Source organism: Vanellus vanellus (assembly GCF_965231255.1).
Source record: "Vanellus vanellus genome assembly, chromosome: 2".
Taxonomy (NCBI): domain Eukaryota; kingdom Metazoa; phylum Chordata; class Aves; order Charadriiformes; family Charadriidae; genus Vanellus; species Vanellus vanellus.
In genome coordinates this window covers 19,288,490-19,310,586 of record NC_138906.1, presented here as the reverse complement: position 1 = coordinate 19,310,586, position 22,097 = coordinate 19,288,490, and the positions used below count along the sequence as shown (strand labels likewise).

General features: G+C 40.7%; 1 protein-coding gene across 1 annotated transcript in view; it reads left to right on the top strand.

Moving 5' to 3' along the window:
• Window positions 1–22,097, top strand: part of LOC309669168 (myosin-IIIa-like) — a gene marked incomplete at both ends in the record, with an annotated part of 63,342 nt that overhangs the window by 32,454 nt on the left and 8,791 nt on the right. Inside the window, 8 exons of the mRNA XM_082479771.1 lie at window positions 1,637–1,842; window positions 4,862–4,973; window positions 6,440–6,602; window positions 7,264–7,350; window positions 10,437–10,560; window positions 11,691–12,660; window positions 13,274–13,312; window positions 13,430–13,568. Coding sequence (XP_082335897.1) covers window positions 1,637–1,842; window positions 4,862–4,973; window positions 6,440–6,602; window positions 7,264–7,350; window positions 10,437–10,560; window positions 11,691–12,660; window positions 13,274–13,312; window positions 13,430–13,568 — 1,840 coding nt within the window. The remainder of the gene's footprint in view (window positions 1–1,636; window positions 1,843–4,861; window positions 4,974–6,439; window positions 6,603–7,263; window positions 7,351–10,436; window positions 10,561–11,690; window positions 12,661–13,273; window positions 13,313–13,429; window positions 13,569–22,097) is intronic.

Here is a 22,097-nt window from a genome sequence, read left to right as displayed (position 1 = left end):
ATTTGAAGCAGAAGCTCCAGAGAAAGATCTTAATGATCACTGCTTGGAGGCCGTCCTGAGTCCATCCTTGAGGCTTCTTCAGCAGTGCTCTTGATCTTCCCAAGCACTGGCTGTGCTGCTGGTCCTGCAACATAAAATAGCTGTGAAGAGCATTCTTTCCTCGAAAGTGGTGCACAGATTTGGTTCACTTGGGCTAAGGTCTGAATTTCCAACTCTTACTTAGTCATCTCTCCCAGCAAAAACAGAACAGTAAGGAGCAAGATCTCTGTTTTGTAGATACAGTTGCATTGCTTTGTGGACTGCGAAGGATAATTTCAGCCTAGGTATCATGGTGGTCCAAAGCTGCATGGTGTTTTAAAGTTCTAGATGGAAAAAATTATTCAATCTCATTCAAACCTAATGTCTGTGGTTCAGTGCATTACCAGCACATCTAGAATCAGAGGCTGCAAATGAGTTAATTATATTTACACTTTTCTATTATTATTTTCTGTAGTGGAAATCCCTGCTCAGATCATGCTAGCTACTGCTCTTAAATGAAACCCCACCGGTTTATTCATACGCAGAAATCTGTGGGCGATTTAGACAAGCATCTGCCACCTCAGACTGAGTGGAAAAAAAAATTATCCATTACTGTGTCCTACTTATTTGGCACACTAGCGATGAAGCTAATTAAGCACTTTGCTGCATGGTGCAGCGTCTATCCAGAATGGAATTGCACATTTTAATAGGAAACATATGGCTCTTGATGTCCTACACTAGTTTCATGTATGCAACCTACTGCTGAACTGCATTACTTCCTGGCTGCCTCTTTCTGTTGAGTCAGGTTGAATCTTGAGGAATGAGCCCCTTCATTTGTGTTTTAATAATATCTCCCCATGAAGCAATTTTACGAAACACTAGTCAAGGTTGTTTACAGCCAGATTCACCTCAGTTGGCATGGGGAGATACAAACCGTATCCCCTCTGCTAGCCTAGTACCCTGGTGAGGTGGGAAAAATGCAACTTTGGAATTGTGATTTTGTTTATTCCAGTTTTGCCCTCCTCAAAGGTTTCTTCCTGGCAGGGCAGCTATAGTATCACCATCAGCCTATACAATGAACAGGACATGCTAGATCAGAGCAGTTTAAGCAGCCTCTCTTCTAATGAAGGGATGGCAATACTTGCTGGCTTGCTGCTCTTCCACTTCCCATCCACAGACAGATATTTACTCTCTGGGTGCGTCTTCAAATAGGTGACAACAGGAAAAAGGAAAAGTCAGCTACCTAGCAAGGCTCCAAGAGAAGCCAATAAGTTTAAGGAGAGTTTCTATCGTATGTTAGACATAAGCCAATAAGTTTAAGGAGAGTTTCTATCATATGTTAGACATTATGGCAGTTTGTGAGAATGTTCTGGGTGGAACTTGGTACATCCTTTTGCAGTCAGTGTTTCTCTCAAGCAGCATACACTAGTGACTTCAAGATCTTATCAAAGTTAGAATTGTTGTTGGGTCATTTACTCCATTAAAGTACTAGCTTTCTGAAAAGTAAATGGGTTTGGACATGATTCTGATCATATGAAATAAAATTTCAGCTACACATGGACCTATATACAAGTTTTATAAATATCCTGGTGGCAGATACCTTGTTGCTTTCTTGCAGTATTCTCTGATGGATTTGTTATCCAAAATGGTCGTCGGCCAGCCTCATTTTGTCAGGTGCATCAAGCCAAACAACGACCGGCAGGCAAACAAGTTTGATAAAGAAAAAGTGTTGGTTCAGCTGCGTTACACAGGAATTCTGGAGACAGCAAGAATTCGAAGACAGGGTTATTCACACCGTATACTGTTCGCTAACTTCATAAAACGGTAATGTTGATGTGAAGAAGCCTTCTTCTCTCCTATCATTGCTGTCCAGTGTTTGCTAAGCATCAGCAGTGTCTTTGGTATGATCGTTAAAGAAAAAATATAAATACGTCTCCTGTGACAATGAAGATTACAGACTGGATGACAAAGAGTAGTTCAGGCACAAGATTAGTGGCCATTTTGGCTTGGTGGGTGAAGATGATGCATCTCAGGATGATTGTTTCAGGCTCCCTGCGCATTTGGGTAAAAATTGTCTTGCTTATAATCTGCAAGTTTTCTTTAAAGACTTGCGGTTTAGAAATGTAATGCTTCAAATTAAAGATGAGAATTTGGAGCAATGGCATCCAAGGAGCACCACAGTTTCTCTCGCTCCTGATGTTCAGCACTGTGCAGCATCTGCTTGCATAGGGTGGATGATAATTTGGTATTGCTAATCTAGGTCTGAAAAGTTCATTAGGTGTATAATTTTGTTTAAAATATAATTTCTAAGCATTAGTCACTTGTTAAGAAGAAGAGTAATGAACTTACTATGATTTTGTAACTCCTTTAACTATGTCTTCTTCCTCCGCCCCAAAAAAATCAATCCTGAGCACTTTGTCTGTACTTCTCTCTTACAAATAAAGACCCTGAGTATTTGCCTTAATCAGAACTGACATTTATGGAATGGAGATCAAATCTGGGAAGAAGCAAGCAACACCCATTCAAACAGAAGTACTTAAAAGTAATAATGCACTAGAAACTGAGAGCTAGCAGTGAATCCTGTAGGTGCACGAGGAGAGAGAGGAAGGACAAAGTGATGTTTTTATAGCACTGTTTCTGGAAAGAATGATCCTGGGACTATTACTGTTTTGGAAGAGTGCAGCATGGGAAAAGGTAGTTATCACTGCATGAAGATGTGCTGTGGCTTTTGGTCACTGCTTTTATAAAAAAATTTACTGTTGAGGTGAAAGAAAGGAAAGCAGTGAACATAACGGGGTAGCTCTCCAGGCAGCATGGCCCTGATTGCAGTGAGGCTGTGCAGATCTCCGGCACTGAGGATATGGCCCTCAAACAAAAAGGGATTTTTATTAAGTATGTATCTCCTTGTCTTTTTTTTTTAATAGTTTAGAGATACAGGTAGACCTAGGATAATGGCAAAATTATTTTGTTAGAATAAAAATAAGCCAATTCATTGTGTAGTAAAAAGAAAAAAAAAGAGCTGTAGGAATTGGTGATAATGCAGGAATCAACAATGTCTCTTTTTTATTATTCCATGAGGAAATTGTTACTGTTATTTAAAGCTGGTACAACCCAAGCTTTGTGTATAAAGGCTGAATAACAAGAAAAAAGCAGAATGTACTATCAGGAAGCACACATAATTCATGTAATTTTCCTGAATTAAAAAAAAAAAACAAGATAGGTAGGGTTCATTTTGTTACACAGCATTTTGGAAAGTCCTGGAACACATAAGAACTTTCCTACCCAGCAGCTGAGCTGGTATGTTATGGGTACTTTTTATGCACAAGCATCCTGACCTCTTTCCCTAGTTAGAATTAGTTCTGATGAGTTTGGGAGACTAAATGCTTACGTATGATGTCATAATGGTACATATATGTTCCAAAAGGATCTGCGAAGCTGAATCCAAGGAGGTAACAAGAGCTGGGATGCATCTCACATCATGTTAACTATCTCAAATGTAGATGGGCTAGCACATGAGATAAGATATGAAATCTTCATGACATTACTAGATATGAAATAAGCTAATTTATGCAGAAAAGCTTTAAAAATATTTTCATTTTGCCTCTGAAATCACTTTCACAGAATGCAGAGAGCCAGAGCAACAAAGAACTGGTGCACAACTCTACTTGGGTTGCACACTTTTAAAAAGCCTTCTGGTGTTGATATAGAATTAAACAACCCTCCAGGGTGTGCAATATGTCACTCATCCACTTTTGATTGAGTTTCTCAGTACTGCATATAATCACAGCAATTTCTTTCATAGAATCATAGACTGGTTTAGGTTGGAAAGGACCTTGAAGTTCATCAAGTTCCAACCCCCCGGCCATAGGCAGGGACACCTCCCACTAGAACAGGATGCCCAAGGCCACGTCCAGCCTGGCCTTAAACACCTCCAGGGATGCGGCCTCAACAACCTCTCTGGGCAACCTGTTCCAGTGCCTTACCACCCTCAAAGTGAAAAATTTCTTCCTAATGTTCAATCTAAACCTTCCCTCTTCCAATTTAAAACCATTCCCCCTCGTCCTATCACTACATGCCTGAGTAAAAAGTCCTTCCCCAGCTCTCCTGTAGGCTCCCTTTAGGTACTGGAAAGGTACTGGAAGGCTGCAATAAAATCTCCCCGGAGCCTTCTCTTCTCCAGGCTGAACAACACCAACTCTCTCAGCCTCTCCTCATAGAAGAGGTGCTCTAGCCCTTGGATCATCTTCGTGGCTCTCCTCTGGACACGCTCCAGCAGCTCCATGTCCTTCTTATATTGGGGGCTCCAGAGCTGAATGCAGTACTCCAGGTGGGGTCTCACGAGAGTGAAGATGAGGGGCAGAATCACCTCCTTTGACTTGCTGGCCACACTTCTGATGCAGCCCAGGATACGGTTGGCCTTCTAGGCTGCGATTGCACATTGCTGGCTCATGTTGAGCTTCTCGTCAATCAGCACACCCAGGTCCTTCTCCTCAGGGCTGCTCTCCAGCCGTTCCCTGCCGAGTCTATATTTGTGCTTGGGATTGCCCTGACCCAGATGTAGGACCTTGCACTTGGCCTTGTTGAACTGCATGAGGTTGGCTTGGGCCCACCTCTGCAGCCTGTCCAGGTCCGTCTGGATGGCATCCCTCCCCTCCAGTGTGTCTACCTCGCCAAACAGCTTGGTATCATCGGCAAACTTGCTGAGGGTTATATGCTGCTTTGGTTTTTTCAGTGCTATGGTTTCTTTCATGCAACTGTTTTTATTATTTAAATCAATGGTTTAAATGTATTTGCATCTATTGCTCCTTATTGATGGAATAAAGAAACATATATTTGTCTTTAGGTATTACCTCATCTGTTACAAAACAAATGATGATCCTCCAGTCAGCCCAGAAACCTGTGCTGCCATCTTGGAAAAAGCCCGCCTTGACAACTGGGTTCTTGGAAAAACTAAAGTAATTTTTTAATATATTGTATCTGCATTATTGCAGTATGTCACTGTTAACTTATTAAGCAAATTTTTTTCTCACCCATGTGGTTGGGGTAGTTCTTGGACTCTACTGGTTTTGAAAAAAACACCCTTTGCTGGGTACTGTTCCCTGATATCTGGCTGACGTCCTGACCCTGTAAAGTGTTAAAATTCTGATCAGCTTTAAGTGATGCCACAGTGCAAAGCAGTATGTGACAACAACACTGCTTGCATTTTCTTTCAAAAAATGTGGTAGCAAGGATCCCAGTGAGCTTAGTCCAAGCTTTCTTAATGATAAGAAGTTACTTTTCTCCCCTGGAGCAATCAGACTCACAGAGGGAGAGGAAAAGGTTTGGGTTTTCCAGCCAGAGACCTCTGTGGGAGACTGCTGAGCACTGAGAGAAGAGATAGCAGGGTGATCCCATATATGTGAAGTGGGGGGAAGACTTTATTATAAGAGAAACACATGTCTATTCCCATACTCTTGCATTTGGTTCTAGCTCACTTGTCTTCCCAGTGTGCCAGAGGGGGACACCAACCCACCCCCAGCTGACAGATCTCAGGAGATCCGCCAGAGTAAAGAAGTGTCAGACAACTACTGCACTCTCTGTATTTGCTAATGTAACAGAAGTGCCCAGGAAGGATATGGGTAGAGCAAGAGATGGATCCTAAACTATTTGAAATCACCTCAGTGTAGAAGAAACAACTGTTCTTCTTCTGAGACATCTTCCTGGATATATGGGATAGAAGCCATGAAGTTACCTCCTCCGCAACCTTTATTTCTCTCTGTTGTCTTAGTGAGGCTAATGGACAACATGCAACCAAAGAAAGCATGTCTTGAGATGCAAGATCTATAACTTATGTTTACTTTAATTAGGGTTAACCTGTATCTGTACCAACAATTGATCAAAGATTGGGGTAATTCTGCAAAATAAGCATAATTATTGTCTTAATTGCACAAGCTCTTTCTTCACATTTTATTTTATCCTAACATACACCAGGAATGCGTTTGTATCCCTTGTGCTGGACTAGTTTTTCAGGAGCTTTATGATCTTCATGCTTGATACAAGCAATTTAGTAAATAAACATTGCCTTAAATTTAAAATTGGAAAAGAGAGAGGTTGAAAGTTCCAGCAAAACTATCGGCCTCATAGTTTTGAAACAGATTTATAGTTACAGACTGAAGTTTTGCTCAGGGTCTTTAAAACACCTTCCCATGAAAGCACGAACAAGCAGGGACTGACAAAAGATGTTGAAGGGGAGAGTAAGGTAAACTAATTTCCCAAACAATCAAAATGCTATCTTTAACAAGAGTGATCTTTTAGGCACTACAGCTAAAGTGTCTGTTCATCATTTGAAATGAGCTTGTAACTCTGATGTTAAATGGATTGAGTGAATACAGGGCCTGGGAAGGTAACTAAAACTTTTGCTTGTCTGCCTATTCTTTTTAAGGTATTCCTCAAATACTATCACGTGGAGCAGCTAAATTTAATGCGGAAGGAGACAGTTGACATGATTATTTTGATTCAAGCTTGTGTCAGAGGGTGGCTGGGTTCAAGGAGATACAAAAAGATAAAGGATCAAAGGGAACAAAGTGCTATTAAAATACAGTCAGGTAATAGCTTTAAAACATTTAACATTTTGCTTAAAGCTAGTGTGTGTGTACAGTTGATAGATGGATGTGCATGCTGGATGTGGATTTTGCTGTTTTCCTGCTGTTACATTTGACAAAATATCTTAACACTTGGTGATATTTGTTCTTATGAAGAAAAATTTCTTTTAACCAGGTTATGACAATCTCTTTACTGAAGTTACGTTTATCAATGTTACATTTAAAAGGCAATTTTAACAATGGAAGGATGTGATTGCACGGTTGATACAGTTATTAATAATATTCTGGCATGCTCTGACAAGGTTGTATAATATAATAATGAAAATAAAATGTATTAACCATCCTAGATAATAAGACCAATTACACAATAAGACAATTGATGATCAACTGAAATTTTTAATACGTTTCAAACATCATCTTATTTTACATTCTGATTCTCTTGTGTTTTGTATTTATTTCATTCATAATAACTTTACTTACCAGAAAACGTAGTTTTTATACAGATTTACTTCTTGTCTTGTTTGCCATTTTTTTGGAAAGATAAAGCCTGCAAAATATTTATGAATATTTTAATGGAGTTCTGTAATTCCTTCCAGACTTTTTTTTATTCTTACAGTCTTTTGTGTACCTAAGAGATTATTTAATTTTTGACATCTCTTTTCAGCTTACAGGGGTTTTGTTGCTCGTAAAGAATACACAAATGCAAAACGTAATAAAAAAGTGGAAGAATATATTACTAGACTTCAAGCAGGTAAGAATTGTTTGCTTTCCTGGCTTTTAACGTGCTATCCGTACACAATATGTTGATCCAGATTCTTTGCTATTACCTGGCTACACTTATCGACTATGCTCACTAACACATTCTGAGATAGAATTTATCTATCATGTGTATATGTATACAGTGGTTGAAATGGGTCAATGTATTCCATTACCTGTACCTCAAAGTGGCTTAGAGGCACTTTGCACAGCTGTGAAGCGGGCTGCTTAAATGTTATAGCAAGGCTTTTCACTCCTAGTCTGACATGTCTTAAGTATTACAGCTGTTACTGTTGAAGCCCCATATGATACTGTCTGCATATAATGTGTGTGCGTGTGTTGTTCTCTTGGGAATAGGGGTTGTTACGTATCAGTAGTAGTTATATTTGAGAAGACTACAGCCTGTAATTTCACTCATGTTTCAGATTCTTTTTTGCCATTGCTCAGTCCAACTTAGCAAAATATTCCTTCTCTTCTGCATCAACAATCACCTTGGACCCAGATATATGCTATGCGATATCCCTTTTTCCTCCCTGTATTTCTGTCTTGCCTGTTCCTGCAGAGATGTCCCTGAGCCAGATGTAGTCTCGGCAGCTCTGAAATCAACAGCAGTACACCTAGAGAGGCACGGGTCTGAAAACAGCTGGCACAAATCCGCACAGCACTTTCAGTAATTACAAAGGTGGCAACCCCAAATACAAGCTAGTGCTGCCAGTACCCAGGCTATCTAGATTTAAACTACCTCAGATATGCCTTCATGAGAATATACTGACATCAGTGCTGGTTTTAATCAGTCAGATGCATCCGTTAATTGCACTGAGCCAATGTTAGTGTGTACTGAAGAGCACTTCACTGCAGTTGGTAGAACTTCATCAGTGTAGAAAACAATCTAAAAACAGAATAAAATCCAGCGATGTGCCAAAAATAATTACACATATGAAAGTTGTCAATTATATTAGGATATTTAGCAAATGCAAAAGTATGAATTTACCAATTAGCTCTACTTGTTGATCTCCCCAATGTTTCTTCTTGTCCACCTTCTCTGTCCTGTGTGCAGTTTCATTTCAACTTTTTTCAGTGCATGTGAAGCCAGAACAAAATGGAATTCATTTTTCCTTAGCTAACTCAGGTTTTTTTCCCCCATTTATTTCTAAACCAATACAAAACTCCTCTTCCAGTTTGAAAACAAAGCTTGGACAGCTACTATCTCATAATAAAGTTCTCAGGAAAATTCAAAGGTGAACCAGATTAAGTCTAAAAGGGCCAGACTTAGCTCACATGGACATGTCCATTAACAACATAACTTTATGTATTTAAAAATAACTCCTGTTGAGTTGTTTTTGTATGAAAATGGAATGAGGATTGGCTCACAAGTCCAAGAAACTCTAGATGTATTCCAAGTGCTGTACAATTTGCACTTTTCTAAGGCCCTGTCAGACTGCAGTAAAAAAATAATTGTGCCACTTCCAATAAGTTTTTTGATTCCTTTATTGTACATCCTATTATCAAGATGTAGTTTATGTCCCTTTTATACAGTGCTTCTTACCCTGAACCACTGCATCTAGCGAGCCCAAGTTGGTCTGAAGTATAAGTAGGGAAATGCTAAAGCAAATAAAACCTAGCACCAAGTTATCTGAATGTGTTAGAATAGACTGCTTATGCTCCCTTCCCAGTCTTAAGTGAGCTTAACCTTTCCCTGTGATGGAAAACACTCTCCGCAAAGTTGGAGTAAGAACTCTCATATCTACCATCTCCTCAGGGTATTTAAATCACCTGAATCCTCTATCCACAGTCTTGTTACTGCATTTGGAATTAGCGTTCAACAGAAATATTTTGAGAAAACATTGTGTTCTTTTTATTTTGCCAAGGATTAGCAGATTTGTGCTGAATCCCTGGAATTGCAGACTTGTTGAAATAACAGCACTGTGGCCACTATGCCAGTTCCCATTAGGAAATTATTTTCAAGTTCAGGAATTTTTGAAGCAACATTCTGAATGCAATTCAGTTTCTGATTAAGACACTTCAGTGTAGATGTCTAAAAGTGACCTAGGTGTTTAAACTCCTCTTATAGTCAGCAGAGCATAGAGTTGGATTCATTTTATTCAAAACCACCGAATCTCAGCTCATTTGCCCCCATGTTGTTATCTAGTGTGATTTGAGATGTGCTAGGTTGTCTTGCTTGGCCTCTAGCTTTATTTCATGTGGTTAACTCAACTTTCTCTCTCCAGAAAGTCCCGTCTCTCTTGTTCTTTCTGCCAGCTCCATGCAGATAGATGCCTTGACTATCCTGGAGCACTTCAGATAGCACTAGATACCTATGCGCCGACAACTGCATCAAGCTCCTAGTGACTAGTTAGCACATACATGTCTCAGGGAAGACCCATGTTTGAGTCCTATTCATCCTGGTATTCATCCTGGTTCAGACCAGAAACTTGAACTTGTGCTTCCTACAAAGCACAAGTAGCGAATACCCTCGCCACAGTGCACCTGGTTACTGTGGAGCTTAGCACATCTTTCATGCTGAGCTTTTTCATTCTGAATAACGAATCTTTGCAAAAGGAGCATGAGCTAAGTCGTCTGTAACTGCTGAGCTATAACGTTTTCAGTTTCTCTCTGATCTAGTGAATGTTCAGCTAATTCCAAGTCTGTGCTGGAAGAGAGCCTGGTAATCTCTGTAGCCTGATAATCAGGCATTTCCCAGGGAAATGAAAGACTGAGTCAAATAAATTGCCTGAATCAGGCAAAGCAGGTACATGGAAGCTGAGAGCACAGTGTTCTAGAAGCACTTCTATAGCACTATGTTTCTGCTTTGTTCTGCATCTTCCTGTATTATCTGTAGTCCAGTGAAATACGAAGAAAGAGCGTGCTTGTATCCTCATGTAGAATGGGTACAGCTTTCTGAAATCTCAAAGAAGTTTTGTGGGACAGAAAAATTTCAGATGAAACATAATCATAACAACCACCCCCGTCTGTATTTCCTTACTGTTTTTTGTTTAATGCTGTTATCATTTGACTCTCTGAAATGTGTGGGACACCTATTGCTTGTTGCCTAAGGCTGTTTTATATTTCAATTTTTGTCAGTTGCCAGAGGATACTTACTCAGGAAGAAGAGGAAAGAACTAACTGAGACAAGAAACAAAGCAGCGATAACAATTCAGTCTCACTACAGGGGATATAAGGAGAGGAAGATCTTCAAAAGGAGGAGGTAGTATTAGTTTCGATCTCTTTCGTCACTCAGATGTGTCACTTTTCAGTAACTATACTGCTGAAGAACAGCGATGTAAGCTAAAAGTTGAGCAAATTAGGATTATTCTGTATATGTATGCAGAAATAATGTACATTTATGTGGAGGCTTTTAATGTCAGTAGCCAATTTTTTCATATTTTTAAGGCCATGGAATAAAGGCATATTTAGGGGAAAGATCAACAATATTGTGCTTACCTGCAATGTTAATGTAATCAGTAGATTAATCTCTTTTTGGAACTAGCTCATCATAAAAAGCTCAGACAAGAGCAAGAAATAGACATCTATCTGCAAGGAACTGTTCTTCTCATCTTAAGCCACTGTTTGAGATAAGCATAGGTGATGACAGCGGGAACACAGAAGTCTTAGATCAAACAGCTAAAAGTTAGGTGAGGTGAATCACATTCTAAATATCTCTGCAAGGTGGTTGTAGTCCTAGTCTCTGAAATGGAGCTAGTAGCACTTTGCGCATCACCATTGTTTTTTCAGTGATGGCATTTAAGTAGGTGGAAACTGGTCCAGAGAGGTCGAAAACAGCTGTGAAGGAGTCCACAGTCTTTCAGAGGGAAGGAACAGGCAGGCAGATTTCACCTAGCACTAAAGTTTTACTGATGGTAACAAAGACAATTTAGGGACTCGGTCTTTTAAATTTGACCTGGACCTATGCCCAGGATAATTCTTTTTGCATTCCTGGTGTGACTTGAGGCAGTTTTCTTTCATGAATACATTTAGGATTGTGTGTATTTATACATATTTGAGGTGCTAAAAAGCTTCTGCCTTATGTTTTTGTTAACATTTAAATTAATTCTTTACTGTTTTATGAGTCCGCATGAAGCCTAGATTGTCCCCCTAGCAATTTTCTGTGAAGAATTTCACAGGGATGCCCTTTTCACTTTAAGAAATAATAATCATCATAAAGATGGAGATTGGTTTGCTGTCTTTAATTCCAGTTATATGAACTAAGTCTTTCCCATGTTGCAATGTATAAAATCGCCATTGAGTACACAAACACCACCAAAGGTAGTTTTAAAGTTGTCACTATCCTTCATCTCCTTCAGCTATAATTTTTGCCCGTAACTCTATTCCATTCAGGGAGTCACTTAGAAAGAAACAAACTGAAAATGCAGCATCCATTAGCGAAAAGGAAAAGGATGAAGAACTCCAAGATAATGAGGGAAGTCTAGCTGGTGTAAAGAGTGCCCTTCCTAAAACAGAAGAGGAAGCAGCTGTTGTTGTTCAGAGCCATTACAGAGGCTACAGGGTCCGGAAAAATATAAAGGAACAGTGCAAAAAAATAGCAGAAGAAGAATTATCTGCTGTGGAATTCCTTGAAGCACAACTGCAGCCAGCTCAAAATGATACACTGGAAGAAGCAGTAGACGAGGAGACTCAAGATGAAGCTGATGCTGTTGCTGACAGTGAGTTCTCTGGGTACGGTGACACAGGGAATGTACAGGAGCAACAGACAACATCCACTGAAGGAGAGGGAGCTTCTGTGAAGCAGAACCCTGTAGTAGAACATGTTGGTGAAGGTGAAGAACAAGCCTCTTTGGAAGAGCCATCCAGGAAATCTTCTATCAAAATCACAGCTGAACCTGATCCCCAGCAAGAGCAAGGTAATCAAGCCATGATCAGCGCAGATGGGCAAAAACAAGAATCTGCTGTGGTCGAGGCCAGGACTGACAGGGATGTGGAAAGAAACCACCTGAAACATGAAGCTACAGGATATAAAGGAATTACAAGAAAAGAGTCACAAAGAGGCTCATGGAAGCAAGTTGAGGCAGCAAAACAAGGTTCAGAAGACAAAGAGAAGGCAGCAGTGGTTATTCAGAGCAGTTACCGGGGTTACAGAAGGAGGGGACAACTCAGAAAAGAAGGGAAACTACCTTGCAAAAGTCAAGAGAAAACTATAAAGGAGCCAACAGAAGCTGTACATGTTCAAAATAATGATCCCCAAACAACAAAAGATAGGGAAGGCACCAGTACAGAGGCTGAAGACTCTAAGACACTGAAGGGAGACTCAGAGAAAGAGGCTTGTGATTTGGCAGCCTTTTCACGGCAGGTAAGAAGTTTATAAGCTACATACGTTGAGCACAATACTCTGAGCAATGACAGAATAGCAAAGTTACTTTACTAGCTTCAGTGGCACCAAGGTTTTACTCTTTAAACTCAGACTAAAATTTTGTAATGAGTGTTCTATAAAAATGCATATTTTGGGTTGCAAGAAAAAATACCCTTTTCAGAAAGTGGGGAAAGACAAAGTTAGAGCACTGGCAAAAAAAAAAAAAAAAAGTTAGTTTTAACCTGGTTTAGATTAAATGCAGAAGCTTTGCCTTTGTTGAAATATGCATTTACCAGGCGAGGTCCTTAATTCAGTAAACTTGTGAAATGTCTCTCTAAATGAAACTAAAAGTTTCTCTGTCAATGTTAGGGACTCACAAATGTGCAGACAAATATGCCTATAGCTGTAGAAGCTATTTTGCATCAGCAAGGCACTGTCTGCTCACATGTGTGAACCAATATGAAGTAGCTGCCAGACTGGGCTGCAGTGTGAAGTTTCCTATGTGTCTTTTTTCTTTCTTTTTTGATTCTTCTTTTTTCTTCCTTTTTTATCCCCTTCATATCTTTCTTCTTCTTTTTCTTCTCTTTTTCTCCCTCTTTTTTTCTCTTTTAAGGGGGATGACGAGGTAAATGTGGAAGGGTTCTACACTGCAGTAAGTGGAGCAATACCTTTTAAATTCATTCCCTAGTCCACTATTTTACCTTTGATTACCTTGGAAAATGTATATGTATTCATAGAATAATGTAAAATCCTGTGTTATATTTTTCAGATATCAAAATTATCCGAAGACTACTTAGCATTGCAGCAAAAATTGAATGAAATGATATTGTCACATCAACTGAGACCTGTGATGCTGTCCAAAGATAAGCAAGCTAATGGCCGACTTTCTTCTCATGTTTGTCAGTCAGGTAATGTTGAACCTTACTGTAAGGAGAATTTTCATTTCTAAACAGGGCTTTCGAGAAACAATTCCTAATCATGTTTTTAAAGCCCAGGGAACTAGTAGATGAGTTAGCTCTGGCTCAGGCTGTACATTTTTGTACTAAGCGCCATATCAGTACATACATGGAACATAGTTTCCAGGGAAATCATAGAATGGTTTAGATTGGAAAGGACCTTGAAGATCATCAAGTTCCAACCCCCCGGCCATAGGCAGGGACACCTCCCACTAGACAAGGTTGCCCAAGGCCATGTCCAGCCTGGCCTTGAACACCTCCAGGGATGGGGCCTCAACAACCTCTCTGGGCAACCTGTTCCAGTGCCTTACCACCCTCAAAGTGAAAATTTTCTTCTTAACGTTTAATCTAAACCTGCCCTCTTCCAGTTTAAAGCCATTCCCCCTTTTCCTATTGCTACGTGCCCGAGTAAAAAGTCCTTCCCCAGCTCTCCTGTAGGCCCCCTTTAGGTACTGGAAAGATACTGGAAGGCTGCAATAAGATCTCCCCGGAGCCTTCTCTTCTCCAGGCTGAACAACACCAACTCTCTCAGCCTCTCCTCACAGGAGAGGTGCTCCAGCCCTCAGATCATCCTTGTGGCTCTCCTCTGGACACACTCCAGCAGCTCCATGTCCTTCTTATATTGGGGGCTCCAGAGCTGAATGCAGTACTCCAGGTGGGGTCTCACGAGAGTGGAGTAGAGGGGCAGAATCACCTCCTTTGACCTGCTGGCCAAATATCCAAGCCTGGTCAGGATTTACATATTTACCATTTTTCTTGGTATTTTGTTTCAGTTCTGCTTAAGATTGATGAATGAATCACAGTGAGACCTACACATAGCATCTCTAGGAATACATTTATTTGGTAAAATTCCACATTGGATCTTTTTTAATTATATGTTGCTCAACTGTGTGTGCTATTGGTAAGATATGGGACTATGTTTTAAAAAACAAATATTCTTTTAGGTACTATGTCAAACAGTTTACCAAAGTTTGTCACATATATGCTGAGTGAAGTTTTAGCTATCCGCAAATGCAGCTGAGGCTATCAAAACTCTACCCATGTTGGTGGGTATGTCCTTAAAATTACAAGTATTTATTAGGGCAACTAAGATGATTGAGGGATTGAAGCATCTCCCTTATGAGGAAAGGCTGAGAGAGCTGGGACTCTTTAGCCTGGAGAAGAGAAGGCTGAGGGGAGACCTTATTATTGCTTACAAGTACCTAAAGGATGGGTTGGAGAAGGATGGAGCCAGACTCTTTTCAGTGGTTCCCAGTGACAGGACGAGGGGTAATGGGCACAAGTTGGAAGATAGGAAGTTCCATTTAAATACGTGAAAAAACTTCTTTACGGTGAGGGTGACAGAGCACTGGCACAGGCTGCCCGGGGAGGTTGTGGAGTCCCCTTCTCTGGAGATTTTTGAGATCTGCCTGGATGCAGTCCTGAGTATTGTGCTCTAGGCAATCCTGCTTTGGCAGGGGAGTTGGACTAGATGATCTCTAGAGGTCCCTTCCAACTCTGAAAATTCTGTGATTAATAATTGGCATCCATTTAACTCACACACTTAAGTGGATATTACCTCTGAAAATACACTCTGAAGTTATTTATATTCCGGTTAACATGGGTGTTGGGGGTTCCAAAATGCAGGCATGCTTGGAGCAGGTTAGGTGGCAGTGGGGAAGAGTACTGGGAGAATAAAAGTGGAAGACATGGGATTCAGAGAGTGCAGATCATTAAGACCTGTGCCCCGTAGAAAGGCCCATAAGGAGCTGACTGAGCTGCTCAATCCTCTTCAGTTGGAACAGACATATGGGATTTCCTCAGCCTGTGTCTTGGGCCACAGATGTAGAGGAAGATGAGGGCAAATGTGGCGGATGACTGGGTGGGTCTTCATTTCTGTGGGCCTGTGCCTCTGCACTGCCTCTGGGGGAGATCTTTGCTCGCCTCTGCACAGCTGGGACCAGATGCAGGACTGTCCCTCGCTGCCCAGAGCTAATTGTACCGTTTTCACTATAATATTGTGGATTCAGTTGTCATGTATGCTGAAATTTCTTTCTGTTCCCATGGCTGCATTGAAGAGATCCTAAAAGTACTTCACCCCTACTGTGCAGTCCTCTCAAATGGGCAAACTGCTAAAATGAGGGGTTGGTGTTTACAAAAGCTAAACCTCTAAGTGTAAACTGGCTGCTGGTAGATAATCTATGCAGTTCAGCCTGTTTCCAAGACCAAAGTCTGCAAGAGAAAACGAATGTGAAATGGAAAAATAAGTGCTGTGATCTTTCATTAAAGACAGAGCAATGTTTGCGGTTGTCATTGATGGGATAGTACTGAGTACTCTGTGAAATATTGCTAAATTTTTACAAGATCAACATAAGGAATTAAAAATGCATGCTTTGGAAAATAACTCTTGATTCTTACACATTTTCCTACAGCAGTTAGAGAAGAGAGGTAGATAGAGAGAAAGGGAATACACAAATCCCTGTTTTATCAGTTAAAGGTCTTGTTACACAAGTGGACCGGGTGAAAACGTATCAGTATGTTCATGCCATGTGCAAAATGGAGCAGAGTCTACCCTTCACATTGCTATAAATTTAAGTATCTCTACAGGAGACAAAAGGATGCCAGGGTTTGTCGCCTGTGCATGCAACCCTGCTTAAAGTGGTGACCAGTCAGCCACTTCACTCCCCTTTATCTCTGAAAATGTCCCACTGCTTTAAACCTCTGTGGTGTCATAATACAGCAGTTTTCCAACAGTAAAGCGTGTGGAAGTGCTGTATTGTATCCTTTTAAACAATGACATGAAAAATGTCATATATTTCTTTTGAACCAAGTCAAAATGCTTTTTAAGACAATACTGAAACAGTTGTTTAGTTGCACAAGGGAGACCAGGTCTTTGGCCTCATTTTAATAATTAAAAGTAAATAAGATTTTTTAACAAGCTAATGTTGTGTGGCCTTAACAAAAGGAGGATTTATTTTCTTTTATGTTTTCTCCTGACAAATGTCTGTATGTGTGACATGACAGCATTTGGCTCTTTTGTACATCAGGAAGAATCTGTAAGAAAATTCTGATGAATTACAAGACCCTCCTTTTTTTCTCTTTATCTTACGGGTGCAAAAATTGAATGTTTGCTATTTTGACTAACTGCCTTTTACAAAAAATGTCAGCAATAACAATCATAACTTTAAAACAGTAGGAAGCATCAGAAAGAGATTCCTGAATGCCCATATTCATATATCTTAAAACATACTTTGTAGTCAAGGCATGCTTATTTCAAGATGGCTCGTGTAGAACTTTAGCAAATTTTTTTATTTTTTTTCAAAATAAATATGGTGGACAAGTTGGCATGTAGACAAGTTGAGTACAGAGCTCAGGAGGAGCTACGCTTTCCAGAGCTGAATACACGTAAAGTGAAATAGCGGGTGCTGTTTGACTAAGAAGTAATGACTGAACTCGCTAGAGAGAAATGTGCCACTAAAGCACAGGCCAGCTAAAGTTGTGCTTCACAGCGTTTAAGGGCTGGTAGGACGAGTTGGCCCCTTCTATGTCAAACCAAACTAACCCTTCCAGCTCACTTATGCTGTCCAGCTAGTCACTGAATGCTCTGCTCCAGTAAGTCAAACCACCCCAAAAAACAGTCCTCCTACAGTTCTTGACTGAACTCTTGTCCCCCATCTTCCTGTAGCTAACTTTCCCTTGATACAAGAGGCAGTATTACTCTTTGAGCTGGGTCTGGCTCCTTGGCCCTTCTTGCCCAGCTGGCCTGAGCTGGGCAGCCGTAGTTTGTATTTGCTCTGTTCGGTTGTTGACCCAAGCACCTTGTACAACTTGTGTGGCTGCTCGTGATAAATGTAACAAAGGTCACTTCTGCCAGACAGTGAAGTTCAAAAAACCATGATGGCAGGCCAGCTGGGTTCTAGTCAAGCCCTGTGTTCTGCCAGCCTTCCTGGCCGCAATGGAAAGTTTCACTCTCTGCAACACAGTGGGTTTGACAGTGGATTACAGGCTCAGCTGCTCACCTACAGTATGCAGCGATGGCAGCAGGGACCTAAGCCTTAATTTCTCACATCCCCACAGCCATATTAGTAACTGTTAACCAGTCCACTGACAAACCTTTCTTCGTGTGGAATGTGAACTTTCTTTTTCTACATTTGAACAGAATTCACACAACAGGACAACTGTTCCCTTTCCAGCTATGACCAATGCACAGGATATTGAAGTAAGAGAATATACTCAGTAATTCCCCAGCTTGCCTGTGGGCTGGTGGGAGCCTAAGCATTACAGAGCTCAGTCACAAAGCTGCATTGTCGTAAGTAGATGTCTATTATAGCAAACATGTTCTAACTACTTGTAGAGGATATTTAAGTAAAAATACGCCAGCGTTCGGCTCATTTAGGTTGTACTGTCTACAGCACAGGAGTTATCAGCATTCTGGGTATTATACTTTCTTGCTGTATGCAATGTAGTAAGATAACTACGTAAAACAAAGACTGGAGGTAATGTGCAGCAGACTGTCATGCTAAAGCGAAGCAGGTAGACATGGTGAGTGATCCACTGTCTATGAAACAAGGAGGAGCCTTCCTGTCGTCTTGCCTACATTATGTGTTACAGTACAATTTTTACACGCACGTTGACAGAAGGATATGCTTTTATGGCAGGTTTCCCTCTAGAGCTACCTTTGCTGTCCTACCCTTATGAAGGCAAGGACAGTTGAGCTTTAGCTGTTCTTTAAATCATGTAGTATTTACCTATTTGTAATTACTTTGGTCACTCTCATTTATTTACACTTATTCCTCAGCTTCACTAGTTTTATATGTCGTTTTACAGCTGTAACGCATGAATTGTATTTTATAGCTGGATGCCAGATAGGAATACTTGTCTGCCTTCGTCTGTGGGTAGGTGGCCATTGTTAAGTTTGAGAATTTACCTGCTTCTCTGATAAAATATTTTATTACATTGCTACCCAAAGAGGGGAGGAACTGTGGGCAGCCAGATGACGTACTGTTACAAATGTTCAGATTTTCAAAACCGTTTATTTTAATAAAAATACAAAGCCTGCAGTTTAAAGAACATATGACCAAAAAGGTTAAACGAATCTTAAATCCACAAGGTTAAGTTGTTCTGAAGTGAATTTATTTGTATTCATAAAAATGCATAAAGCAAGCTGCACAGGGTTCCTGAAATAAACAAAATTCCCTGTGGCTTGAATTTCTGAGTATGTTATATTTGCTTGCTAAATGCTTTCAGCTAAACATAATGGCTGCATCCCAGGACTGCACCTTTGGACTGCTAGTGAGCCTTGCGTTACGCTGGTGTCAGAATAGATGCACAAATAGCCACTATCAAGTTGTTTGAGGGCAAAGCCTGAAGTGAGGGGGATTTGGTCATTATGGGAGCCATTTTTTTCTTTTTTCTCCAGATGAATAATGGCACCCATCCCTGTAAGTATTAAATGACAGTTCAAGTACAAAATGTCAGCAAGAGGATTTTCTATATTTAGAATGACATTCACATGGTACAAGGAACTCCGGTGCAGCTGAAGACCTTTTCAGCTCCACAAGGCAGTGAGATGGGCAGGGTTTTCATCCAGGATTCCTCCTGCTGTAGGCTGCCGCAGCGCTATTTGCATGGGGTTTGTGGGTAGCCCTTGCAAGGAAAAGGGAGCCCGTGTAGCACTGGGTGTGCAGAGCAGCATTCACGGGACGGGGACGGTCTGTCTTCTTTGCGAGTGAGTGGCCAGCCAGGGAGCACCAAGGCGTGGGACTGGAGAAAAGCAGGGTAGTCAAGCGCTTCTGCTGTTTGGTTGTTCTCCGCTACTGGAGTGGCCCTTTGGACACCATGCAGCCAGTATGTAGAAGATCTGTGCTGGGAGCTGGTCAGATCCACGCAGAGCATAAGATTTGGGAGGTCATGGAAATGGAGTACAGCCATTTTCCTTAAACATCCTCTCCTCAATAGCAATAATCCCAGGACACCAGACTCTCCAAAATGAGAGTATTAGTGTCAGCCAGAGAATGAAACTGCTTCCCTCAGTGGAGCTAGTGGGACTTAAGTGCGGGAGATCAAAAGCTCTCAACTTCTGCTGGATGCAGTCGGAAAGTTCTCAGTCTCTTGCAGTTCCTCGTTCTAGGTCTCTGCCAGAATAATTACTCTGTTTTCTCCAGACTGATAAGCATTTGCATCCATCAACTAATTTCCAAATCTGGCTGTGGTAAAAGTCCCATGAATAAACAATGCCTAAAAATTACTAACCAGAATGTTAAAGAGCAGTGCTTTTCTATGGGCAAATCCCAAACTTGACGAATTACATCCTCATACTTTGTACAATTAGGACAGTAAAAAGGTATGCACATAAATATTGTAAGCAGTAATAGCTGTTAACTGCTCTTTTACAAGTCCTGGAATTCCAGTTCCTATATTTGCATTTTCCTGGTTACTTCCAAGCTCCTCTACAAACCCCATACAATTACTGGTCTTACTCTTGTTTTTCTTCCTGCTTTATTCTGAGCCTGGCTTTATGCTTCCTGTCCCCATAGATGTGGACCAGCACTGAGTCAAACATGTAACATTTCACTTAAATGACCTGAAGATGGGTTTATCCGTTTCTCCAGGTGGCCTAATAAATAGAGACCTTTCATCACTTAGATGCTTATCACAGCTGTAACCACACTATTTCTCCAGTCTTCGGTATAAGATCTGTTGTAAGTCACACATTCATTTACATTAGCATCCATGGATGTTGATTCCTCGAGATTGTTGTCTTCCAAGCTTATCGTTGTATGTCAGAATGTGCAGACACAGTTCAACCTAAAGGGCTGTTGATACTGATTCATCTTTATTCAAGCATTTCTTGCTCATTCTGGAGTGTTTCAAGCACACGCAGCTCTCCACAGTTTCCGTAGTTTGTGGTGGTGTATGGACACACATACATCAAATGAGCTGGTCCTAAATTTCATTGTCCCTGTTCTTCTTTTTTCAGTATATTTGGAGCTTTCAGTGAACTGAAGGTAGTAATACCTTGTAACTGAGCACCGTAGGGTCAAAAAGTGTGTGCGCAACTTACGTGGGAGCCTTTGAGGTGGCGTTAGGCGAGCTAGCTGAGACACTGATAGGAATAAGGAATTTTCCAAAGATTTGCTAAACCTTCTTTAATGTTGCCTAGCAGCCACACTGTTCACACGCCTTTGCTGACCCTTAACTCTGTAATTCATTCATTCTTATGGAGAATGACCATAACTTTTATTAAACTTTCCATCATGACTTGATCAAATGTATGTTCTGACAGCCTCCTTCAGCTTTGGGCAGCAGAGAGATGTGACTTCCTGAGCACAGGTTACAGCATGGCTGACATTCGCTGCTGAGGTTCAAAAGCAAAGCACCCATGTCATGAGACCAAAACCTCTTTGACTAATTGAGTACTGACTGCATGCACTTAGGCAGTTTGAGGACAATCTTTCTCCCTTTCAACTTGTTCAATTCATCTTGCTGTTGGTAAAACCTTTAAAAGGAGTCTCTGCGTAGCATCAAATGTTTTGATTTCCAATTCCTCCTATGCATTGCTTCTAAGGCACAGGAACGTGTCGCAGCACTGACAGCACTTGTGCAGGTAGATATAACCGTAAGGCATGGGCTGGCTGCAGACTTGAGAGTCTCAGCACAGTCCTTCCTTCAGTCCAACTCCTTGGCTGTGTTAATGACTAGCTGGGACACAACCTGAAGCAAGTCTCGGTGTGTCTTGCTTTGTGCATCTCATTTACCCTGCTAGTAGGATAGGGATGATAGTGCCAGCTTGACATTTCTGAAGTACTTTGACAGCTGCTGTTGTGAAAGGTTTTCATATCAGTTTTGTAACATGTGTATTTAAATGTTTGTTAGATAGAAAGCTTCAGTTTTACATGTAAAGCACACGGACAGATCTTGCTAGATATACTTGAAGTCTTAAGAAAAAACAGGCTATAAGATATTTTACTATTGAAAGCCTGAGCTTCAATAGAAACCTTTTCTCTGTAATGAACTCCAGAAGCAACATAATTGGCCTATTAATAAGTGAATGATTTTACTCTTCCTTTCTGCTTCATAGCCTGCTGCAGAAAGGTATAGGCCATCTGGAAAATAAACGCATCAAACTCGCCATTTATCAGGCTTGGGTATCTAATTTGCTTTCTACCTGTAACTCTACTAAGTAAATGATTTCTGGAATTATCAGCAACTAATGAGAAAGCAAATTTTACTTTGTGCAGTTTGTTATCCAATACAAGCAACTACCACATCAGCTGTATTTCAGTAGCAATGAACACACAAATCTAAGCGCTAAAGGAAATCACAGGTTCACTTTCTGGTGAAACAAAGAAAGCTAAACCCATCAAATTATTTTTACTTACTGTGTCAGGGTTTTTTTGAGAAAAAAACTCAGAATTGCATTTTCAGACCTCCATGTAATTTTAAAAAGGAACGATGGAGTTCCAAACTTAGAAGGCTGTCTGCCCCAACGTGGTATTTCTG